The 26,624-nt window shown below is 35.5% G+C and overlaps 1 protein-coding gene across 1 annotated transcript in view; it reads left to right on the top strand.

Annotated features, from left to right (window-relative positions):
• The window catches only part of LOC146005233 (pyrethroid hydrolase Ces2e-like), a 153,209-nt gene that overhangs the window by 53,581 nt on the left and 73,004 nt on the right, over nucleotides 1-26,624 (top strand). Inside the window, exons 5-7 of the mRNA XM_083144315.1 lie at nucleotides 5,868-6,058; nucleotides 10,675-10,852; nucleotides 15,709-15,801. Coding sequence (XP_083000441.1) covers nucleotides 5,868-6,058; nucleotides 10,675-10,852; nucleotides 15,709-15,801 — 462 coding nt within the window. The remainder of the gene's footprint in view (nucleotides 1-5,867; nucleotides 6,059-10,674; nucleotides 10,853-15,708; nucleotides 15,802-26,624) is intronic.

Below are 26,624 nucleotides of genomic sequence, written 5' to 3' on the forward strand. Positions count from 1 at the left end.
GGTACTCCGTAATTTTCAATTTCGATTACACTTGTCGATGAAAGGAAGGAAAACCTAAGTTTCGTACAATGAAATAGAAATCTCTCTGCACGAACACAGGCTAATGTTTATAAAAAATGCTGGTACACCACAAATTTCCAACCCTGGCGGAAATGCAGTGTTGCTGGTATTCTGTTCGTCCTAGTGGGTAACACCGCGAGGTCGGCCTCACAAGCATGTTATAAGCATACGTACAGTAGGTACTCGTAAGATTTCGCTTCCCGCATATACGACCGTACGACGGAATGTGAAGAGAAGAGGCCCTAGCAAATGTGCCTCACTCCGTGGAAAGTTCGTACGAGACTGAACAGGGTTAGATTTTTTTGTAATTATCATAAATGAAAATTCCAAACTTTTCCTTTGCATTACATATGTTTTGACGAAATTAGTAAATACACCTTTAAAAGAGTAATGGCGTGGGTAGGCCCGGCCTCCTGGCCTCATAGGACGCTTCGCCACTGCACTAGGCACAGGGTAACGAAACTTTTCACTCCACATTTCTTCTATCACTTCGTCCACTGTTTCATATTCACTGAATTTCCCGTGCACTTGTCATAATTCAACTTCCATAGGTAAATTAAATACACATACGTACTTTACTATTCGACTTGCGTCGCTAATTTTTACTTTGACTACGTTCCCATTATCATACTTAAATTCTAATTCACCTGGGTATTGTTCTAGCAATTTTAACATGGTACGTTGTCGCACTAATTTCAAATAAACATCCCGCGCAGTTGTCGGTATTTGTATTGCTAAAATTTCATCAATAGGGGAAGGTGGGGGAATGGCGTTCAGCGGGCAATGGCGCTCACCCCTCTGTAGTCGTTACGGAGGGTGTTATTGAAGAGTAACCTGTGCTGACATCTAGAACACAGTACTACGAGGCACCAAACAAAAGGCGGCACATGTGGAGTTGACTTTTAAGAAGCAGGGTGCGAAAAACGAATTCGTCATATTTTCTTATAAAATTGGGAAGGAGTTTAAGCTAGAGTCTTGAAAATTTTACAGATATAATAATAGTATCTCCTGTTTATTTCTTAATTATTATAAAGTTAACATTTGAGGTTCTTCATGAGACGAGAAACAAAGAACATAATATGGCGCCTATCGGGTAATGACGCTCACGCTGTTTGTGATGGGAACATGAAGGGTGCAAAGACGTTTCTCATAATAAGCGTCCCATGTGTGCATTTTTGTGCAAAATTGTGCTCAATTTAATTTGTATCTGCATATCAATAAATATAAGTACTTAAAGATATAGTTTCTGTATAGTACAAAAATTGTATTGATTTACTGTTAGGATGATTACTGAGTGCCATTACCCTACCAATAGGGCAACTGCGCTCACACGCACATTGTTACTTTTTGACGTTTACAGAGATAACTATTAACGACAGGGAGCAAGGTGATACGCAGAGATGTACTACAAACATTGCTTTTACAGGCCCACATTTTCTTTTTGTTACACTGCGTACAGTTTTTGAGATTTTTAAAATCTCCCTTAGGTGGTCGCAATTCCCCCACTTTCCCCTACTAAGTTTAAACTGACTGTAAATGAACTCATGCACGTCCATTGCACTAGGTTTTTCTGCTCCATATGCGACATTTATCAAAATGGTATTTTCTCGATCCATTGCTAACCTTTTTGTTCTTATTAACTATTGTCAATACTATTACCTATCAGAGTCCTATTTTCCACTTGGCCCAACACTCGCACTCGGTTTTACGGGTCACGCGTTATCTAAGCCCGCACGACTGCTTAGCTTCGATCTGCCTCTCCCGTGCTCAAGCACGGACTGACTTGGACACAGGGTCCGGCTTTCTTGTTATGAGAATTATACCATGCCTTGCCTTAAAAACACTTATATATACTATTCAACCTATATTCCTCTGGAACTCCCATTAGATTGAATGTGGACACTAGCTGATCAATATAGTCTCAAGCACTTTGTTTCTCTAAGTTTCCCCCGAACTTTGGGAGTAGGTTCAAGTCAACCACATTTAATATGCGTTACATACTCTCATCACTGACAGTTACTGAGGCTTCTGAAGGACGGTTATTCAACGAAGATATCGAATTCTGATAACGAGGTGTCATTGGGTCAAATGGTATTGTACTGTGCTATCCTGATTGTTCGGACTTGTGAAGTGTACATTAATTCTGCCAGTACTGAATCCTGTACCGCGATTATATCTTAATTACATTATAATTCGTTCAGAACTATTGCCTAAAACACAACTATATCTGCAAACTGATAATGGGCAGGAATTGGTATGAACCCTACAGTTAATATAATCCGCAGTCATGGCATTTGTTGAACAAGCATGGACATTGCTTGTGCAATTGTCAGGAGAGTTATGAACATAACCGGTGTATTACCCGTCGAACTAATTTTCACAACCGTATGTATCTCCTATAGCTATGAATTAGTAAAAGTAGCCCTTGCACACTGTTTGCAATTAGCGTTATTACTGGCCTGATATAGCTCGCCAATTAATCTCCTTCTCTTTGCTCTCTTGCCCTTGTTCATTTGCTTTACATGCGTAGTACTAAAATCTTCACTACGGAAAACTGTTACATCAGTATCGGTGCTTTTAAAAGAAACAGATTACTTCTTCCTCTTAACATGTTTTCCAGTTGAAGTTGTTAATGGATTTGATTTTTGATTTAATTTATGTTATTTTACTTCGCGTTTTGTGCCTCTTGGCTAATTTGCGAAGATGGGGATGAGTGATGAAATGATGAAATTGATGAATAGACATTCACAAACAACCATGCCCGAGCGGAATTCGATCCCGGGACCCTTGGCGTCGCAACACGATGTGTTAACAACTTTTTTTCTTTTTAAATTTTCTTTATTGAAAGAAGCTATTTTGTGAATTTCGAAGGATCACATGTAAGAAATTTGCATACAAGGCTTTAAAGGTTATCTGATCATTTTGATAATATTGTTCGCTGGCATAGAATTTGAATGACAGTTTTTATACATGAGGTTGGTTGTCAAGTACTGTATATATTTCTGTATTCATAACAGGTGCGGCGCCAGGGGGTGCGAGGGGGTGCTTGCGCATCCTCTAAATGTCTTCCGCACCCCCTTCAGCACCCCCTGTTCAAAATCTATGTTTGAAACATTAATTCTTGCAGTGTCATATGTCGTAGTTACATTGAGCTCGTGAATGTTACGTATTGTAGTGAGATAACTGTTATTGTATACAACAGTCAAGCATTGAAAGAGAAGCCGCATGTATTTCCCTGTACTGTCGGCAATCTATAAAGATCAAATGCCGTTGTCTTTTCTTTGGTCAGTATTGTTGTTAAGAATTGTTTCTTCTTTTGTTATAAGCGGCCTTTGTGTTTTTCGATATATGCCCACAGCTCAGTGAGTTCTTTTTTGGCATTGTTGTTAAACGGTTTTATTGTCGGCCTACTTGCTGTTTCTCTTTTCTCCAAGACGCACTGGAATAAAAATTTCGATGATTTCAAGATATCATCCATCACTCATCAGGTCGTACTCTGGAAACTATTTAATGTGGGTTGTATCGTGATGGTTATTTTACCTGTTAGTACGTTCTCTATGTTCCACGTAACATGTTTGGTAAAGTGCCATTTCAGACTTTGCCGAAGAGCCCGAAGTTACAGTTCATTGATGGGGATAGATAGCGCGGCAGAAGGGGATTTTAACAAAGATGAAGCTTGGTCCCAAACTTTGTCCGAAATTAAAATTCTGTGGGGGACAAGGGGGCAAAAATTGAAGTAAAGGAAAAAGCAAGGCTAGCAGAATTTAGGATTGCATGACAAAATGAAACAAAGGTGGAATTATTGTTCAACTGTTCATGTATTTATTTTTTCGTCTGGAAGACGACACCTCAAGGTAAAGGGGGTGGGGGGGGTGCGGCGCAAAGAGGCAATTGCAATACTCGATTTCCAATTTTATCCAAGTAAAGAACACATTTAGTAATTTACTTTTCGTAATTTCGTGAAAGTTCAGAGCCGTAACTAGGGACGGCGAACAATCTAAATTGAAGCGTTATGAAAGAGAGAATGCGGTACATATTAAATAAATGTTGTATTCAGTTTGCAATAATATGGATCTAAAAATTTTCTTGCTAGCGAAGTGGACAAAATCATCATTCTATTCTGTAATGGATTGTAAATTACCAGAGAGAGAAGTGACACTAATTATGTACTTCAAACTGTTATTGCTAAGCAGTTTGTTCTTAAATGCATGACCAATTGTTTGGATGAAAAGAAGCATGCACATTTGAGAGATTTATATCATTTTTGCTGTTCGTTTGTTACGAGGCGGATGAATTGCTTATGTAATGCATTTAAATAATGTGTTATATATGTGTATTAAAGAAACTTTGAATACAGTGTTAACATGTTGCATATGCATGATCTTATTTTGTACGTCGCTCCATGTTGCATATGTGTAAAACATTTGTTGTACATGAGAGTTATACATGTCATATGTACAAAAAGAATTATATTCGTCATGCATTTTCTGTCTTTCAAAAATACTGTGTACTTGTTTTCAATTATTAGCTAATATGAAATTGAACGTGTGAAAAAATATTTAAAATCGTTTGTCCAACACAAATGCTTTAGCACCGACTTCTCCCCTTTTTTGTGTGATTTAGGAGGAAAATAAGTTCTTTAATACTACTACTACTACTATACTAGTACTACAACAACAACTAATAATAATAATAATAATAATAATAAAATAATAATAATAATGTCATTATTATTATTGGCACGTTTATCTTGGTACTCCCCCCCTTTCAGACAACATTTCGTGGTTGCGCCTCTGCTAAAACATGAATGCATATTTTATGTTTTCTTTATTTTCAACATCGCACCCCCTAAATTTTATTCCGCACCCACTCAGCACCCCCAGATGATTAATCCTGGCGCCGCCACTGATTCATAACTATTCTTCCTACATTACTTTTACAAACTCTTTAATATATTCGATAATCTTTTGTTTCTTTTCGGATATGAACGTTCATAAATCCACATCATAATGTCATCGTAACTCAACATAACATAATATTTTAACTTTCGTGCTAGTCACAAGTTACACAATTTGATTTCAATAGAAGCAGACAACAAAAGTTCTGTTGCCGGATATTTCCGTGTTTCGCCGAGTCCCAGAGGGCGTCAAGCTTTTTTAATATCCTGTAGCATGAACATGAATAAAGTTTAGCAAAAATAAATGCTACCATCGTGTTTGTGAGCATTTTCTAGTGTATTTTCATGTGTCAGATATCTAGGTTCCTATTAAAAAAGTGATCTCGATCCATGATGGCGGCTTTCAAAGATGGAGATCATATTTCAAAAACGGTTCGGTAGGTTTTCCGCCATTCCAAAACTACATGTACACGAATAAAATTTCAATCACCGCATGCATTTCGGTTTTATTCTGTCCGTTCCGCACTTTTGGACCACCCTGTATTATTAGTAATTATTAATTGTAATATAGTACGTCACTTCACTACTCGTTAACCTTATCTCTGTAGTAATAGCTAAGAGAAAAAAAGGACAACACCATGTTAGCCTAAGTAAAGCATTCAGTTTCGCGAAAATTTTCATTTCGATCCCTGGGTTCTTTTATCTATATTTTTAAAATTAACCTGTAAAATATAGTCTTTAGTTCATACATAGTTTTGGATTTTAAGCATATATATCTATTTATGCAGCATACGAATCTTGGCATAATATATACTGTTTTGTGTAAGGATCATTTCGAGAAAATTCAAACATACATGTTTCATTCACATTTTTTATTGATATATTCATAGATGATTACCCTGACTTCTAGGTCTGTTCCATCAAGTGATTGGCGAGAGCGGATCCTTTGTTGGGTCAGGATTTCTAGCTGAAGGAAAGGAAGAAGCCGCAGTTGAAATTGCAATCGAAGCAGGTTGTGAAGATGGTGGAATGGACAGCATAACGTTGTGCTTGAAAACTGTTGCAGCAGAAAAGTTAGTCAATGCATATGGCACGTACTTGGTAAGCATTTGGTGACGTTCTGCATTGTTCGTGGTAAAGTATATTTATTATAAGAGTATGTGTGGAGGGGAAATTGTGTGTGTGTGTGTGTGTGTGTTTTTAGCTTGTTCATATTTGTCTTAATTGCATGCAATATGGAGTTGGTACTGAATAATATAGCCCGACTAGCCAAAGAATAAACTTCAGAAATCTCAAACTTTTCACCTCCAGTTGTGGAAGTTTCTAGGGAGAAAAGCGGTGTTGTTACACGCCTGATTTTTGTCCAGTCGTACACGACACCTATTGCTAACAACATGCACCCTTCGCACCTTTCAGGGAGAGGCAGGGAATCGGAGCAAGACCATCTTGAGGTTCAGGCCACAGCGCTCAGTCAAGACGTCATCTGGAGGCGATCGTCTTAACGCTGTAAAACCCCTTGTCGTAATTTTACCGTAGATAATTAAGGTATATTTATTTCTTTTATGAAGTTAAATTTTGACATTTACCCTCCCGACGAATATAGAAGAAAAATGTATAATATTGAATATTTGCACCAAAATCTTCATTCAAGCCACCACAAAAATTCCTACCATAGCACAATGAAAGAGTTGAAAACCGTTAGAAACTTCCTGTCGGAAAAATTTGAACATTGTATATCTTTGAAAAATATTATCGGGAATATTTGTCAGCTACAGTAAAACTCATAACCGCTTTTATACGAACTTTTGTATGTAAAATCAATTGATAAAAAAAAAAAAAAAACACGTTAGGTTGACCGTAAACTTTCCAAGTTACCTAATCAATTAAATTGTCTTTACCTTTACCCAAAATTAATCAACCAGATAATGCAGATATTCTGCTTAGCTATATAATCGCAATACACAAGCTTAATTTCTATATCCTTGCAGCAAAAGCGAAACAATTGGTACAAGGGCAATGTAACATTTATGTGAATAAAGACTAAACCTAAATCATTTGTCATATTATAATTTCGATCCTATTGACTGTATTGAACGAAAGATAATAAACAAATTGAATCTTTTCATTGTCATTAGTAAGATCTGTGACAATAACTTAAGAGTTTCATTGAAAAAAAGCAGACTAATATTTCGATCTTAGCGTTCACTTGGGATATAAACATTTGGAATATTTCCTTACACTGTTTTTACATTCTGTTAATAACATCGTGAAGAATGTTAATAAATTATTATATAAATCACTGATTTAATAATCAAAGTTACGAAAATTGAAGCTTCACAAACACAAAAAATAAAAAGCAGTTCATATGAAACAGTTTTATAAAATTTAACACATTTGTAGTTCATATTAACATAGCTAGGTAACAAAATGCTTTGTATGTGAAAACATTTGTATTTGAAACGTATAAGTAATATATTCTTGGATAGTATTACACACGAATACTTCATCGAAGTTATTGTTACCTTTGTATTTGAATGCACAACATATCTTCCATTAGCCTCCGATTAGCATAAAGAAGCATAAAGCGAGCTAAAATAAGAATGTAAATGTACACATGTATCAACTTTGCTCCTTTGTATAGCTTTCTTTCATTAATAACATTTTGAAACTGAAAATTTGTGTAGGCTAATTAATATGAAAATTTTATCGGATGCTTACATAAAATTTACACTAAATTGCTTTAGTAGACACGAACGTAATATTTTAAACGTTGGCTAAATCTTGAAACAAATTAATTTGCAGTCATAAACAATAATCTTAACGTTAACCAACGTTTGTAATAATTCAGGGTAAATTATTTGATATTTCTAAAAAAACAATGTTGACAAGAGATAAAACATGGCCACATTTAAGATTACATTAGATGCCTATTCTGTGCACATGAAATGTTTACATCATGAACTATTACTCTTATTTATTTATGAGTATAAAACCTTTGTTACTTAACTTGTATCTTTTCGTAGGGACCGAATCACATGGAATTGTCCTAAACATTTCTCATTTTCAGCAACATGTTGAAGAAATGTAAACGTTACTCTCGCCTTTTTCATCATAATTTCCTCTGCAATTGCGCACTTACACCATACCTCTTCAACATTTAAGCATATTTACACGTCATGTAAACTCGATTACAGTTCCTAAATTTGCATTACAATTTCATATTCACTAAAACGGTCCAACATTGATTCTGAAGAAGCAAATCGAACATGGCGGCTATCTCGCCTCCAGTTGATGACGTTTAGTCACGTGACCGAAGCAAGCCATGAGGCTTTCAGATTGAGAAGGTAATGATCGGAGACCCATTCGCTTGCTACCCAGCGGCAAAAATTAACTATTACCTATTACAAAAGGTTGAATATGGTTGAATTCTCTCCATCATGTAGAGGTAGTGGGCATTAGTAAGTGTTTCCAGCTGTCGACATTCACAATTACATTGCAGCTGTATTTAAGGTAAACATAATAATATAAAATTTGAATATCTGAATCGAGAATGATATAAACCATAATTGTTTTTGGTTCGAAAATATGTCAGTGCTCAAGCTCTTACTCACACCATTATCATCAGGTATAAAAAGTATAAGAAATACAAATATATAGTATATAAAATGAGCAAATGAACTTATTAATGAATGAATATATAAAATGATTATTAATGTACAAATATACTATGTGCCGGCTCCCGTGTCGGAGTGATTAGCACATCGAGCTACGACGCCAGGGGTCGAATCCTGGCCTGGGCATGGATGTTTGTGAGTGTCCATTTATCAATTTCATCATATCATCACTCATCCCCATCTTCGCAAATTATCCAAAAGTGACACAAAAAGCGAAGTAAAATAAATCAAGTCAATCAATCAATCAATACTCTACCTACTAACAATATCGTCCACAGTCTATTAAACATTGAACATATTATGCAATCAAGCTTGTTATCACTTTTTTTTTCAATTAGTCTTCCATATTGACCAGTACCCACGGTATGATGTAGTCCAATGTGTTTGAAATCAAAACCATTGTTAGTGTTGTAATACACAAGATCATTGGATATCACATGGTCTCAGGTCCCATAATAGTGTATTTATGTATTAACCCAGCAGTATTTTATATGTATTACATGGAATTTTGTTCCCTCAAATGTGGAGTATTGTTCTCTATACGCAGAAAATTTCTCCGTATGGAGAACCATTCTGGAACTTTTTTCTCCATTCCTTACAGACCGTGATGACTTATTCAACAATCACTTACTTGGTATTTTGCATATTTGTACTACAGAATGTGCACCATATAATTTAGTTATCGAACTTCCACACAAGATCTCCAATGTAAGATTAAGTTACTTTATCCAACTCTTCTCCATAAGATACAAGGACGAAAAACAAACAAGGAAACTTTTCACGTTTCTGCTATGTAGAAGGCTTTAACGAATAGCGACAACATTTGGTCCTTACAAGCCAAGTGTTATTGTACTTCTCATGTGTGGAGAGGAATTCAAATAGTATTATGTGGACGTAACATTTTACATTTCTGACCATGCTTTCGTTATTGATGTTACTATTTGTTTTAAAGTTTTAATCGTTATAATCCGGTTTAAATGGCTTTTACTGATGATAAAATTCACATCACAAGAAGAAAATAACTTTATAAACAGCCACCATAAGTGCATGTTGTTTGAAGTCCCGTCCCTCCCGTCGAGAGGTTCTTCTTACTCGACTGCATATCGGACACAGCCATCTAACGCATGATCACCCTCCAATGTGTCGTGTTTGTAATGCCATTTGAAGTATTCGGCATATTCTTTTTGAATGTGCCTATTTTGCTTTCCTCAGGCAGACGTTTAATCTTTCTAGCGGTTTGTCATCCCTGTTGGGCAATGAGAACAGTACTTTTTCATGCATGTACGCATTGCATGCATTGTAGAATTATTTTCCTGTAGTTTACGGTTATTACAAGCATAAGAAAACAGTTTTTCGTTGTGACGTTTCAGGCATAATATATACTATGTCTGTTCATCAGCCATTTATTTTAATTTTGACTAAAGATACAGTTATAACAATGGTTAGCAATTTTTTAAACAAAAAGAATCCGTTATATAATGGATGTTGTCAATGTTGCATTGTTGTAATATAGCAACTTAACTGTGAAAAGAAGCAGTCTGTTTTATTTTTATTTCAGATAAAAAAAATTGATCACATTATTTTTTTATTTAAAATTACTTGCTAACCATTGTTATAACTGTATCTTAAGTCAAAATTAAAATAAATGTCTGATGAAGGGATGTTCTCCTGAAACGTCACAACGAAAAACTGTTTTCTTATGCTTGTAATAACCGTAAACTACAGGAAAATAATGACAAACAGTGTTTTATCAAATGTCTTTAGCTTTTTGAAGAGCTGGTTTCTTCTACTGTCTGTGAGGAAGCCTTCAATATATTCTGACTTATTTATGCGTTGCGTTTGTCTTGTGCAGGTCATTTTACAACTTTGCAGTTTTATTTTTTTCCAAGGGCCTTTTTGCACCCTTGCTTTAAATTTTTAACTATTTCCCTGTGTACATTGAATAATGCAAAATGGTCTAATGTGCCGAGACACTCAAAATAAATTAATTCAATCGATCAATCTATAAATAGGAAACTGAAACTTCAGAAATAATTATTACAGAAGAGAAGAAGTAGCGAGAGTAAGGTTGCGATAGAAGGAAGACATCCTGTGATACAGAAAGCTGGCAAAGTCAAGTTCCTCGAAAGTGACCCTATTGAACTCTTGAAGTCAGGGAATTACAACAGAGTACCCGCCATATTTGGGACAAACAAGCAGGAAGGAACATATTTCTTTACAGGTAAATATTTTACTCTTCTTTCTTGAACACATTTTTTAACTATAAAAATAATGAACCTACTATTCGCGTTTGCACGTTCATTCTTAGGTTGCAAATGCAAGTGAGTTAAGGAATATACCTAGATATAAGACTCAACAAGTTAACAAGCAAGAGCATTTTACATTAGCTAATAAGATAACACATTATATCAATTTCCGCCTTTGCTAAAACTTGTCACATATCTAAGCTAATTAGGGAAGAAGATTAGAGAAGGCTCGACACTTCGTGTGGGGAACTTGGAACTTCAACATCATCTATACATAACAATTAAAAGTAATATTATACAACACCGAATGTAATAAATACGTATTAAATACAATTGAATGCAATGGATAAATGAAAGATCGTAATGAAAATTGTATTTAATGGAGTAAAAATCTGATCATCCATACCTCTAAGAAGGATTGTGGGAGGGAGACTGGCAGTCGGGAGATAGGCCAAGGTACTTCCAGGGCTGTGGAACCATGGGTTATTCTTATTAAAATTCTGATGAAGGCTTTTTCCAAAGCGGTTCCCAAAGATTTTGTTGTGGTGCTGGTCGAATTACACAGTAACCACATACGACATTCTTCATTTTAAATTACTTGAGTGCAAGGGAGCCTGAAGTATCTGGAATAGATCATGTAATTTGAATGGTTAAATAGTAGCGATATTTCATTACAAATGATATTGTTACCTATGATTTACAGACTATTAGTTACAACGGCAAAGTATTTTCAATTAAATTTGAATTTTGTGATTTGTAAAGTAAGTAATGATGATAATAATAAGCTATCATGTTCAACAAAATAACGAGAGAACGTTTATACAAGAGAGATTAGATCCATGTTGACTTCCGTAACTAGGGATGTGCGGGACGGAATTTGGAAGGAAATATTGATAATTTCAATGTTCGGAACTGAAAAAATAATCAATTTCCCCAACTAACTAACTAAATAACTAAATAACTCTCCAGCCTTCTCAAACCCGAAGGTTTATGGCTGCAGCAACAAAGGCCTTCCATTGTCTCTATCATGAGCAAGATCTATATACTCTATTCCATCCCTACCAATTTTCTTTAGGTCCATCTCAACGTTATCCCTTCATCTTCGTCTTGGCCTTCCTACAGGACTCTTACCATCAGGCTTCCCAGCAAGAATACTGTAAACTCTTCTTTCCTCTCCCATTCGTGCCACATGGCTTGCCCACCTAAGTCCATAAGACCGTGCAACTTCTGATATAATGCACCCTGGAACACATGATTCTTGATTTAATCATTCTAATAATATCTGGACATAAATACAAATTATGTAGTTCTAAATTATGTAACCTTCTCCACTCACCTGTCTCCTCATCCCTTTTAGGTTCAAATATTTTCCTAAGGATCTTATTTTCAAATACTCTCAATTTATGTTCCTCTTTCAATGTAAAGGACCAAGTTTCGCACCCATATAATAATACAGGCAAAATTACTGTTTTGTATATTTTAACTTTTAGTTTCTTACATATTAAACGAGAGGACAAAAGTTTATGAAGAGAAAAGTAACAAGCATTTCCTGAATTAAGCCTACTTTTTATTTCCTCTTTAATATCATTTTCAGTTGTTAGTATTACTCCTAAGTACTCGAATTTGGAAACTGGTTCAAACAAGTTGTTATCAATAATTAGATTTTGATTATTACCTAACACTTGGTTTCGGCCTGTAAGCATATATTTAGTTTTCTCTTTGCTAACTTCCAAACCTATCTCTTTAGCTGCTTTGAAAAATATTTTAGCATTATTCTTAATTGTATTTATATCATCCCCTAATAAGTCTACATCATCTGCATATGCTAACAACTAAGTCACACCATTTAATTTTAGTCCTTCTTTAGTTTCTTTTACCTTCCTTACAGCATATTCTAAGGCAAAATTAAAGAGCAATGGTATAATGCATCTCCTTGTTTTAACCAATCATGAATTGTAAATTTGTCAGACACATTAATACCCACACGAATTTTACTTTCTGTTTCACTGGTGCATATTTTTATCATACTAACAAGCTTCTTACGTATTCCAAACTCTACTAATATATTATATAATTTATCTCTTTTGACCGAATCATATGCTTTTTTGAAATCAATGAATAGCTGATGGACATTTTGATTGTATTCCCACTTTTTTTCAAGTGTCTGTCTGATGTGAAAAATTTGATCTGTAGTTGATCTGTTACGTTTAAATCCACATTGATAATCACCTATAATTTCATTAGCATATGGTGTTAGTCTTGTTAAAAGAATGTAAGATAATATTTTATATGTTCTTGAGAGTAGAGAAATTCCACGGTAATTATTGCAGTTCATTTTATCACCTTTTTTAAACACAGGAACAATTATGGGTTCTTTCCACTGTTGAGGGATTTCTTCTTTATTCCATATTAAACAAGTTAATTTATGAATTTGACATATTAACGAATTTCCACCATATTTAATTAACTCAGCTGGTATTAAATCAATGCCAGGTGCTTTGTTATTCTTTAGCCTTTTAATAGCATATTTAACTTCAGTCAAATTAGGTTCTGGAACTAAAGGTTCTGCTGTGTGGACTTCATTTACTTCTGATTTATCTGCATGAACATTTAAGAGGTGATTAAAGTAGTTCTTCCATCTATTTAAAACATCGCTTGGATCGGCCAAAAAGTCACCGTTTTTATCTTTTATGAAGTTTACTTTAGGATGCCACCCCTTTCTAAATTAATATACACCTTTATATAAATCTCTGATATTTTTATTTTTGCTGTTTGTTTCAATTTCGTTAATTTTACTTTCCAAGCAATCTTTTTTTTTCTTCTAAACGTGCGGTTAACTTCTCGCTTTAATCTATTATAATTGCTTATATTTGTTTCATCAGAGTTATTTAACCACCTAAGTCTAGCCTGATTTCTTATTTCTATTAGATTATAACATTCGTTATCAAACCATAGCTTACTTTTTCTTGGTTTATGGTATCCTATATTTTCTTTAGCTGCTGATTCTATTGCATTACGTATGTGTTCCCAATTCTTATTTACGTCTGTTTCATTTATATGTTCATCATCATTTAAATCCTGCAAAACATCGAATCTATTTGACAGTTTAATTTGGTAATCTTTCTTAATTCTTTCGTCAGCACCGAACAGGTCAGGAATTATTCGATACGGAGAATTTTTGAAATTTCTCGGTGCTGTAAAAATATCGAGTTGTACACACTATTTTCCCTTCAAGTGATTAAAACTGTTAAGTTTCAAGAAATTTCGGAAACTTTTAGTTTATAAAATATCAAGAATTAACCTTTTTCAAATAAATCCTTTGGAATTTCTCGGCTGTTTGGGATTACAAAGAGTCAGGAATTCATTTTCGGAAGTCGAGATCTGACCTGATAATTCACACCGTCATTTTGAATTATTATTTTTATTATTACATCAACCTTCGGCTTGTAAAAACATGGATCAGAAGGACAGTAGATTAAGTGGTCTCTGACTCCAGACTCTGATTGATATCTGTGCACTATGAAAATTAACAAGAAGGCAAAGAACTGTTCATCATCAAAGTTATGAATGTTTATTGAAAGAATCAAGGCGAATCCAATTTCCATCTAAATATAGTAGAATCGAATATGAACTTGTATACAACGCCAAAGGATATTCAATTCAATTTAAATTTTATGATTTGTAAAGTAGTAGCAACAGCAGCAGCAGCAGCATAAGCAATAATAATACTACTATAGATCGACCACAAGGAAAAAAACCTTGGGACCAGAAGTCCCCGCGCAGCTTTCCCTTCTTCCCTCCACCTAGGGCCATAAGGAAGCATGGTCCACTCTCCCCCTCTCCTACTCGCGGGGGTACGGTGCACAGGACTCGCGGGTCTGCGCAGGTTGTTTTGCTCGTGGTTCCACTATACTACTAATAATAATAACAACAATAACAAAATTTCTATGACTTTGCCCCCCCCCCCCTTGAGAAAAATATCCTGCCGGCGTCCTTGCTTGAGTGGTTTAAAATGATTGTAAAATATTTTCCCCGAGTTGCTTTTTTTTCATCATGGAACGTAGCACAACCTGAGTGTTCCTGGGCGCAGTTGCAACAGCCATTCCACACCACAGACTTCATACTTTTCTGCAGACAACTTCATTTTGAATCTTTTCTTTCATAATTTCAAATCTTCTCCATAAAAGGCATCGAATAAGATGGTTTTGAGATCAGTGATAAAGCTAAAGCTTAGACATTACAATCCTGATTTGAGATACGGCTATGCTTTTAGGGTGTTAATAGACAACTTACTTAGCGTACACACGCATATCTACGCAAAAACACGCACTATACTGTGCTGTGTGGACATAGAGTATATATATTTATATATTTTGTAAGTATGAAAATTGCACCCATCCTGCGTTTTATAAAGTGTGTATCTGGAGGAAACTGAGGGGTAAAGCCCGCCAGGGGCATGGTGCTGATCACATCACTCCCCCCCCCTTCGGAGTGATGAAGGAAGTGTGGGGCTCTAAGTTCACATCTCCTATACGCCTCCATGACGTGCTGCACAGCACAGGGAAATATCATCTTTGAAGGTTACACACAGCGATTCTCAATGATTCAAAATAACATTGACTTTTAGCATCATATGAAGATATGTATTTGTATAAAAATTCGTTTTGCTGGTTATAAAAATCCATATTGGAAAGACTTATTTCAAATTAAGGTATGTTAGAGTGTGACCTAATTTGTTTTTTTAAATTTATATTTGGATTCAATATGTACTATCTGAATATAAAGACAATCACAAAAATATTTCATCAACTCACAGCAGTTTTCTTTTCAGTGATTTATGAACCATTTTTTGTTGCAAATAATTTGACTACTAACGAGATGTTCCTGAAAGACGAGTTGACGGAAAAATTACTACAAAATATCAGTAAGTAAAGATAATAAGTTTTATTTTTCTTATATGTTCTGTTAGCGCTACTCATTGATACTTTTAGAAAGCAAATACAATAACTTCCGTTTGGGAATGTAAGACGTCTATGTGACTACATAAACAACGAAGACATTTTCCTTGGCATACATCATAGGATAAGCAGATTTCAGGAAGCTAGGTTATCTAGAGGGCCTGTACAAATGAGTAAATTTCTCTTCTCTAAATTCATTCCTTAGCGCAGCAACGATGTAATACCTTTTCAAAACTAGTGTGTTCATTGAGATCTAAATGTTTCAGTAGTTGCAATCATTATTTGTATTTTCGTTATATTAGCGTCACTTTATGTCACATTTTGGTGAATCGCAACGATGAGGATGTGATATGATGAAACTGTTGAAGGGACACTAACAAAGAGTGTCACCCTCACCTGGATTTGAAGAGACGAGCTTCAGTGAGGCGGTCAATGACGTCATACATGTCAATAGAAGGGTGTACGAGTAATTTGAAAAAGAAGAAAGAAAAGAAAATCACAATTAAAAGTTCCATATGCATCTCGCCTTGCAAGAAACAATGGTTTTGAGTAGATGTACCAACTTCAATGTGACTACCAAATTAAATGTGACTTTATTAATTAACATCGTCTTTTTGCCTGGATTTCAACTCTTTATGATTAAAAAAATGAACTCTAGTGAATGAAAATATTATCAAGGCGACTTTGAATGTCGTTCATTAATTAACACTATTTTTACTAAGTTTCAGCTGTTTCTAAGTTAAAAGCAGACTCTATTCAATGCAGATTTTCCTCGCCTTATGAATATTTGTTTGTCAACGACAATACTATTATTGCTAAACGTTATTACCCAACAACATTATTTTTGTCTGAATTTTTAGATATTTTGTTCCAGTTCTTTTGTTCTTGCAAAAAATAAGTGGGATCTTGCATATCTCGTTTGACGATTGTGCTTGTCTCTTACATATTTTCAGTGAGAAAAGTGCACAAATATTTCGAACCGCTTTTATTTTCACATACATATGTCGTTTGTGATTTATTAAGTGGTTTTGAAGTTACGCATAGTAACTGCATTATATATCCTCAGTACTGATTAACAAAGTCAGTTAAAACATAGATTGTCTTGAGTTTCTATTGTATTATCGTATATTGCTCAATTAGAAATAGTATATTTTTAATGATTTTCTGTACTCTGTAACGGGTGTACTCAATGTAGGCCTACTATGCAGTAACGCTTTTTAAATTGTCGCAAAGAACAGGCTAAGATTATGTAAAATTTGTGTTTCAAATATTTTACCATGGGACGATTTCGTCCTCACAAATAAGCCAAACAGTTAAGTGGCCAAACAAAGAGTGAACTTGTGACGTAGAGAAGAGCGCTTCGTGCATGAATATTAAATAGTAGTGAAAAGTAAGAGGATCACAGCACGGGTTAGGGTGTCTTGTGACGAATTTAGCTGCAGAGGCAAAAAAAACAAAAAAAAAAAACACCTTTGCTGTGGTTCTTATCTCTAATTTCTGACTGTTCTAACACATTTTTTACTGTATTGATTAAATGCACAATAGCCTACTTTCTCATTGATTTTACGATTATCATAATACGTATTAATTCAAACATTAATTTCCAATCCCCATAGACTTAAAACCTTTATTGCACTGTAAAACAAAATTGTAATCCATGTAATATTTCAGACTTTTCTGCGTTAGTTCAGATTCCATGAAGTCAATCACGGTAGTCATTTACATCAAAATTTTGGTCGTCACCAACCATAGAAATTTACAATTTTTATGTGTCGGTTCATTTTATCAATTAATTAATTAAAATCCGGGACAGGGGTTGTTATGTTTTAATCTTCATGACAAACAGAAATACAAATGTCAAAAATGTCAAAAGTGGAACTTCATAAATAAGTTTTTTTAAACTTATATCAAGATGGATTTACATTTTAAAACATTAAGATAGACATAAAAAAAGTTCACAATAGTTGCTATGCACAGACTTGAACAAATGGTCATAGCTGCCATTTCACCATGCATAATAATACATGTTATTACATATAACCAAGGTGGATTTATTTAAATCAGGATGATTTAAATGGCGATTTAAATCTAATAATTTTTTTAAAAAAATCCCTGATTTAAATAACTTTAAAGATATAATTTATAGAATAATGTAGATATCTTATCTTATATATTTTGTAGATATCAGAATCACTTTTGGTGAAAGTACATTAATATCATAATCATTAAAGGAAACAAAATACATATACTGATGGGGTGAAGCTCATACAATGTAATACAGTATTTAAGTTTCTCTTGATTTAAAATCAATAATTTTTATAGTCAAAACATTTTGTCTAGAATAATATACAAAATACTAATAATGTTAAACCGTAAATAGTGTCATTATCATTACCTTGTAAATACACATGGTAGCTGATATTTTGCAGACTATGATTAAAAAATTACCAAAATTCAACTACAGAGACTATGAAAAATATTTTAAGTTACAATGATATAGCTAGTATATCCAGAATGGTTTACTGTATTTTCACTGGAAGAAAAGTTACTGAAATTATTATGGTTTCATTAACACACCAAACAAACATATCCATAGTAGTTCATATGTACTATATATCAGAAACACTTGAGAAATACCTGGTTCACTGTGACCTGGCTTTATATTTTATTTTTTATGTACATAAAAATTTGGAAGTGCACAATATATGTTCATGCTGTCTTCAAATGTATTTATTGGTGGTTGAAACAACAGTATGTTGATATTATTAAAAAATATATTCACACTGTAACAAATAGATATATTTTGATAAATATATTTACATCATGACAAAATATGCTAATATAGAAATGAGTGCATATGAAGAATTATCTGCGTCATTCTCTCCAATCATCATATGTAAGATTCCCTAAAGTGCCAGTAATTAAATACAGCGCGTCCCATTTGAAATGTCCCATTTTTATTTTGCGATTATAAATTAATGTAATATATATATATATACAGGGTGTATATAAACATGTGACAGAAACTTTAGGGATTTATTCGTGACATCAAAACATAACAAAAAGTTTATATGAACATGGGTTCGCAAATCCTTCGTTAGGGAGGTATGAAAGGAATTCCCTGTATTCCCTGTAGTGACTCCTGGTTGTGTAATGTACCTCAAATGTGCATTTGTACTCACTTTCTCGTGTACAGTTGGGCATGGCATTTTTTTTTTCTGTTTTACACTAACTTCCATCACAACACATCACAACGATGTATTCAGTATCTAGCAGATGGGAATGCGGCGCAGCACGTCAACGTTATGCTTAACGTTACCCTGGGAGTTTATATGAACATGGGTTCGCAAATCCTTCGTTAGGGAGGTATGAAAGGAATTCCCTGTATTCCCTGTAGTGACTCCTGGTTGTGTAATGTACCTCAAATGTGCATTTGTACTCACTTTCTCGTGTACAGTTGGGCATGGCATTTTTTTTTCTGTTTTACACTAACTTCCATCACAACACATCACAACGATGTATTCAGTATCTAGCAGATGGGAATGCGGCGCAGCACGTCAACGTTATGCTTAACGTTACCCTGGGAGGCAGTTACCTTGTGCACGAACGTCTGTACGACTACACCAACGCTTGCGAGAGACAGGCACATTTGAGAAGAGACTTGCAGATGGTGGGAGACCATGCGATGTACGAATGCCTGAGCTTGAAGAACGGGTTCTTCGGACTGTGGATGAAACTCCATTAACCAGTACAAGGAAAATTGCGAGAAGGGAAGGCGTTAATCACATGACGATCTGGAACATTCTGCATGAAAATCTTCTGTACCCGTATCATCTTCAACGGGTGCAAGGATTAAATGAGGCTGACTTTCAGCCACGAATAAATTTCTGCCAACGTACGTTAGGGCAGTGTGCTGTGTTTCTGCAGTACCTTATTCACTGATGAGGCTTTTTTTCACGTGATGGGATCTTCAATTATCATAACAATCACATCTGGGCTTATGAAAACCCTCATGCAGTGCGACAAGACAAACATCAACAGAAGTTCAGCCTCAACGTGTGGGGTGGAATCATTCATGATCATCTCATTGCTTCCTACTTCTTTCCGCAACGTCTGACTGGACAAACGTATCTACAGTTTCTCAGACATGAGTTGCTGCATTTACTTGATGATGTACATCTAGACGTCATCCAATGAATGTGGTTTATGTACGATGGTGCTCCACCGCATTTTACACGGAGAGTTCGCAGTTTCTCGATAACCAGTTTCCGAACAGATGGATTGGTCGCGGTGGATCCATTGCATGGCCTGCCTGATCGCCAGATTTAAACCCAATGGATTTTTTCCATTTGGGACATTTAAAATCCTTGGTGTATTCAACTCCCGTACCCAATGTCGATGTTCTGAGGAAGCGTATCCAACATGGATTTGACCAAATACGGAACACACCAGGAGTTTTCCACAACGTACGGCAAAGTATGAAAGCAGGAGGTGGTCACTTCAGCAATTTTTGTAAATGGCAATGTGTTTGGTAAATGTATCATTTTTGTGCCATGAATATTAAATCGTTTGATACATGTAAATGTGTTTGGTCAATGTCTCCTTTTTGTGCCATGAATATTATTTCCTTTCATACGTCCCTATCGAAGGATTTTCGGACCCATGTTCATATGAACTTTTTGTTATGTTTTGATGTCAAGAATAAATCCCTAAAGTTTCTGACACATGTTTTTATACACCCTGTATATATATATATATATATATATATATATATATATATATATATATATATATATATATATATATATTGTATTTTTCTTGGTGCCATATAGAAGGTGAAACTACGAGTTTTTTTTTAAATTGTTTGATATTCCAAATCAACGCCAGGTGGCAACAAGCAGAGTAAAATGGCGACCGTCGCAGATAAAGAACAGGTTGTTAGGTGGTACGAACTTGGCTCGATTGTGACAATGCAACAACGATTCCGTCGGGAGTACCAGAAAGATCATCCCAATGCGAAGAGGATTAGAGCATGGAAAGATACATTTTTGGAGACTGGTTCAGTGTCCAAAAAGCACGGCGGTGACCGACAAAGTGTATCAGCAGAAAATGTGCAGTGCATTGCCGAAACATTTCAAAGAAGTCCGCGCAAGTCCATTCGTAGAGCCTCGCAGGAACTGGCTATACCAAAAACAACTGTCCACAGAGTTGTGGGCAATCGTCTGATGTTACTATATGCGTACAAATTACAATTGCTACAAGCACTGAAACCCGACGATACACCGAAGAGAGCGGCTTTTGCTGAAGACATGTTGGAACGCATTGAAAACGATCCCACCTTTCTGTCCTTCGTTATGTTTTCCGATGAAGCCACGTTTCACGTGTCAGGACATGTCAATCGTAATAATGTTAGAATCTGGGGGTCCGAACCTCCTCATCAGGTAATTGAGTTCGAGTGAGACAGACCTAAAATTAATGTGTGTGGTGTGGACTCATGGAAGATGGTTCAGTCATAGGACCCTTCTTCTTTGCTGAAGGTACACACCTTGACATGCTGGAGCAGTTTGTGTTCCCACAAATTCAGCACAGGCATCCTCGTATCTTGTTCAACAAGATAGAGCACCTCCAAACTGGCACAAAGAGGTGAGAGAAAGACTGGATAATGAGTTTCCCGGTAGGTGGATCGGAAGAGGTGCACCAATTCCATGGCCACCCAGATCGCCTGACATAACCCCTCTGGACTTCTTCTTGTTAGGGCACGTCAAGGACAGGGTGTATGCGCCAAAAGTAGCGAACATCCAGCAACTGCATGACCGCATTGAGAATGTCATTGCAACCGTCACACCTGAAATGCTTCAACGCACATGGAGAGAAATCGATCATCGGTTGGATATCCTTCGTGTGACTGGTGGGGTACATGTTGAAATGGTATAATTTTTCTATACAAACTTTATGAGTCAGACATTAATTATTTCTTTTAGTTCATTTTGATATGTCTAATATTTTGGGAGAAATAGTGCAATGAAAATAGGATTTCAAATGGAACACGCTGTACTAATTATATTTATTATACAACTTGGAAATATGAAAAATAACACAACTACAGTTTGACCAAAGTCATGGCGAGAGCGTTGGTATAGTACCTTTCTCTAGGTGACTTTCTTCACTTTTCAAAACAATTTAGACAACGTATACCGGTTTATTCCATAAAATAAATTATATTTGTCAGTCCCACTATCATATTCACTTTCTTCTACATTGGCAGATTCACCTTCATTACCATCTTCCTCTACGCTTTCCCCTGTATCTGATTCATGTTCACTAACCGCATATATTGATTCACTCTCAGCACCAGTGATATCCGTCAATATCTGTTAGGGAAACATTCAAGATTGCAAGGATGTGTTTTTCGTTCAAACTCCTCGATTTAGCTTGGTCGATGTAAAAATCACGTTAACACAAAAAGTAACTCTAACGACACACCTGGGTCCTGGAGACCCAATGTTAGTTGCTTTTGGGTCATTCCACGCCATTTCAACGAGGTCATGACACCCACCAACTCCGATTTCGTATAGACCCTTCCTTTATGGCTGAAAGAAACCCCCTACATTTTTTTCACTCTATCTCAAACGGTTTTCATTTTACAGCACTTTGAAATGTCATCAAATCAGTGTTGTCCGTCACTCTGGAGACATCGACACAAGATACCCTTGCTTACATTTTATTTCTTTTATCCTTAACCAATCATCAGATCTGTTTGAAATTTTACACAAAGTTCAATGAAATAATGAGGATTTCAGAAAAAAATACATCAGCACTTAAAATTTTTTACAAATGCCTATAAAAAGACTAATAATGGATATGTAGTCTAATTTTTGTGGTGGGAAAACTAGGTTACGAAAATCTGAATTTTCATCATGTGGGTATGATGGAACCAAAAACTTTTGATAATGAAAATCATTGCAAAGACATGCTCTTTCGCTACAAAAAATAATTTTTTTGTTTTTTTTTATTCCTTCTAACAAAAATTTTACGATTTTTGGAAATTGCCTAAAATTTCAGGGTCAATCCGTACCAAATGGTCCAGCACTGGTCGCTTGACCATTTTCAATTTTTTTCATTTGTTTGTCGTAACCTCTGTACAAGGGTAGTTCAAAACAGGCATTATTTTTCTAAAACTAGACTTCGTTTGAAAATGGCGGCCATTTTTGTTTCATGACTTGCAACATTTTCGGCCTATGCAGACAGTTGCGATAATTATGATAACTCAGCTAAGAAAAATTATAGAAATCTGGGGTAAGAAACATTGTTTTCAGTACATTTCAGGCTATATTTTATGTTCCGTATCTTTTTTCACCACATCTAATGCAAATGGCTGGAGTTTAGGGTCAAAACTTACTGATATTCAATTTTGAAGGGAAATCAATGTATAGGATATATTTCTTTTTTAGTAGGTAAGCAATGAAATATCAGAGCTATAATTTTTTGTTAGAGGAAACATGTATATCCAAAGTTTCAGCAGAAAATATTTGACACACAGCCGTACACGCCTTTTCTTTGATAATAGCTACTACGGGCTTGCTATGCCATTCGTATGTTGCAATTAATTAATACGTACAATAATTGTAATTGCATGATAGTTAATTAAAAGTAAATAATTATAATTGTAGCTAATAACGTAAATTTGTATGCTTTTACCAAACTTACCCCTGTTGTAACTTTATCATATAATATCAATCTCGAAATTTTTACAGGTACCTCTTTATGCAGTAAATATCAAATTCTATTAGGTTCCCAACCAGATATTGGTTTGATTTCAGTTTTATGTCAACTTTATGCACGGAAGGCTAATCGAGACTGGACCTACAGTTTTTTAGAGTGGGATCCGAACCAGTATGTGCCTCCACTGGGTATCGAACCTGGGACCCCTTGGTTACAAAACGTCGACGTAACCACTATGCCATCGGGAAGACCTTTCAAACCAGACATATATTTGGAGCCCAAATTTTTAGAAAAATGAGCATTTTCAAAGAGATTTAACTTAATGCGGAAACCAGTAACAGAGCTCAAATATTTTCTACTAAAACTTTGGATGTACGTCATGTTCAAAAAATATGTCGCATGGTTTTTTTCTAAGTCCAACGTCTTACGAAATTATGTTGGTAGCTCTGAAACAAGGAAGTCTTGTGAAATATACGATCCTCCAATCAGAGTGAAGTTCGATTTGGAGAAGCAGGAGGCGTGACTCACGGTCTTGTCCACAGGAAGTTCAACCAATGCAGCATTTTCAAATATGAGATAACTTCCCCATTGGTTAAATATTGTTTCAATAATGCGAATCGGTAGAAAGATTGCGCAAAAGTTTACTTTGTCGTTTGAATTGCCTTGAATCGTTTCATTAGTATTAAATTGTTTCAATTATAGTTCACGAACTTAATATAATGTATTCATGTATGTGTTTAACAATCATATATCGCTCATTAGAACAATTTTCACATTGTTTTCACTACGTGAGATGACATTTCATTTACATTTACGATAAAATAGTGGTTTGGGTGTAATAACAGTTTTTATTAATTAATTTAGAGATGCATTTCTATTTGTTGAGTTAATGATTAGGTTAATTCGTTATTTCTCGAGAAAACAGGGAACCACAGCTGAAAGAAAATACACAACTTGTATTATTGAGGTCAACATCACTTTTTGTACACATAGGCTAATCACGACTCGGGATACATTTAAATTGGAATGTGAAACATTATGCGACCTGACTGGAACTCGGAAAAGGACACACTGATTACAAGACGTCGATACATTACCACTTGGTCTGGCGAACGCCAATAAGAATGAGGAGTTGTGGGAGTGGGAGAGGGGTGACGGAAAGTAGAAAATAAATAGTATTTTTGGGGGTATTTAATGTTATATTTATACACATACAAACCTAAGAAAATATTTATTTTGATACATGTGTGTTGGGGGTGGGGAAGGGGGAAAAGTGAGGGACAGAAAGATATTGGGAGAGATGGGACGAAGAGGTGATTGTGAAAATGTTTTATTTGACGTTCAGTAATAAAAACAATCAAATCAATGATGATTATCTTATAAATACCATATTTAATGTAAATTTGTTTTTAAAATGGGGGCGGGGAGCTGTTTGCTTTACGTTCAGTGCAGGATAACAAGTGGAGACACGTAGTGATTCGTATCTCACTTTGAACTGTAGGTCCAGGCCCCATTAGCCTATCTGTGTATAATGTGGATTTAGAATTCAGTAGAAAATAACGTCGATCTAGTATTTTGGATTTTAGATGCGTTGAGACCACTAAAATTTCCAATTCTCATAATAAGAATCCTGTCCTCATATTACCATTTTGAAAGAGAGAGAGTTAATTGTATAATCTTTCGTTGTTACAATGGGAACGAATAAAGCTTACGAAAAGTTTTTGCCACCGTGGGGATTTGAACCTACGACCATTAGAGTGACAATCCAGTGCGATAACCACTACCCCACGAGTTCGTTCCTTCTTACGGCATGATTATGAGTTAAGACCAATTCGTTCAATATGCATTAGAAATATAATCCCCACCCGCCTCTTTATAAAGAACATACCCAAACGCTCCTTTGTAACAAATTAAATAAAGGTGGTATGAATGTCACAAAACATTTAAGCAAAATCTTCTATATTTACGACGCAATCGTTTTACATGGAGAGGCTACAGCTTCGAGAATTGAGGTTGTGGTTTGACTGTAATTGTAGGATACCCCATAGGTATCGATATGCCAAGCCTCTAGTGTGCACTAGATTGGTTCATTTGTAGTGACGTGCTCAGGAATTTGTAAAGAGGTATGTGAATATAAAAATGTGTTAATGCTTATTTTTTAAACAGTGAACTCATAATTTAATATCTCTCTGTCCATCTCATTATCCTACTTAGGATCTAATTAGTATTGCAGGAGTCATACTGAAAAGAAATCTCACGTGACAATGACGAGAAATTAGATTTCGGAAGGAATAGTTTTCATATTTTAAAACCTCGAAGGGACATGGGCTATCTCCCGACTGTCAGTCTCCCTTCCTCAATCCTATCTAGAGTTATCTTCAACTGGCAACGAGGTGACGTTGGTCAGCACGTCGAACCCTCAGCCGTTATAGAAGATATCTGAAACCAGGTTACACCAGTCACTCGTAACTCCCCAATTTCCTCACGATGGTGGGTTGCCACCAGTCCTATACAGATAACAGGCCGAGAACCCACGACGACTCGAATCCATGCCGTCCCGCTGCAGTCGGAGTCCAAAGCACAGAGTCTTACACCGCACTGTTACGGAGGAGGAGAGTTTTCATATTTTGTTTCTTATAAATGTCGACAATACATTAAATATATTATGCAACAAAAATTAGTGTCAAAAAATAGCCGGTTCTATAAGAGATTCGAACCTTCGACCTTCACTCAACTAGGTCGCTATTTTTAACAATTTCCCATTTTCTCACTCAATAACCTTCGTTGAACGTTTGTCTTAAGAGTCGTTAGCAATCTTGTAAACCTTATTAACCTATCTGTTGTCTATCACAAATGTATTTTACAACCTGGAGTAGATTTTGATGTCTGCAATTTAGACCTTGACTTTCGTGGTAATTCTCTACCGTCTACTATAATAAATAAATCAAAGTCTACATATCTCACATTTTGTAAATGCGAAATGTCATTGTTAAATGTTACAAACTATTTCTTATTCCACCGTTAGTTCCAGATTTAGACACAGCATTCTGGAAACCAGCGTGAAACG

Source organism: Lepisma saccharinum, chromosome 23, assembly GCF_977018435.1.
Source record: "Lepisma saccharinum chromosome 23, izLepSacc3.1, whole genome shotgun sequence".
Lineage (NCBI taxonomy): Eukaryota > Metazoa > Arthropoda > Insecta > Zygentoma > Lepismatidae > Lepisma > Lepisma saccharinum.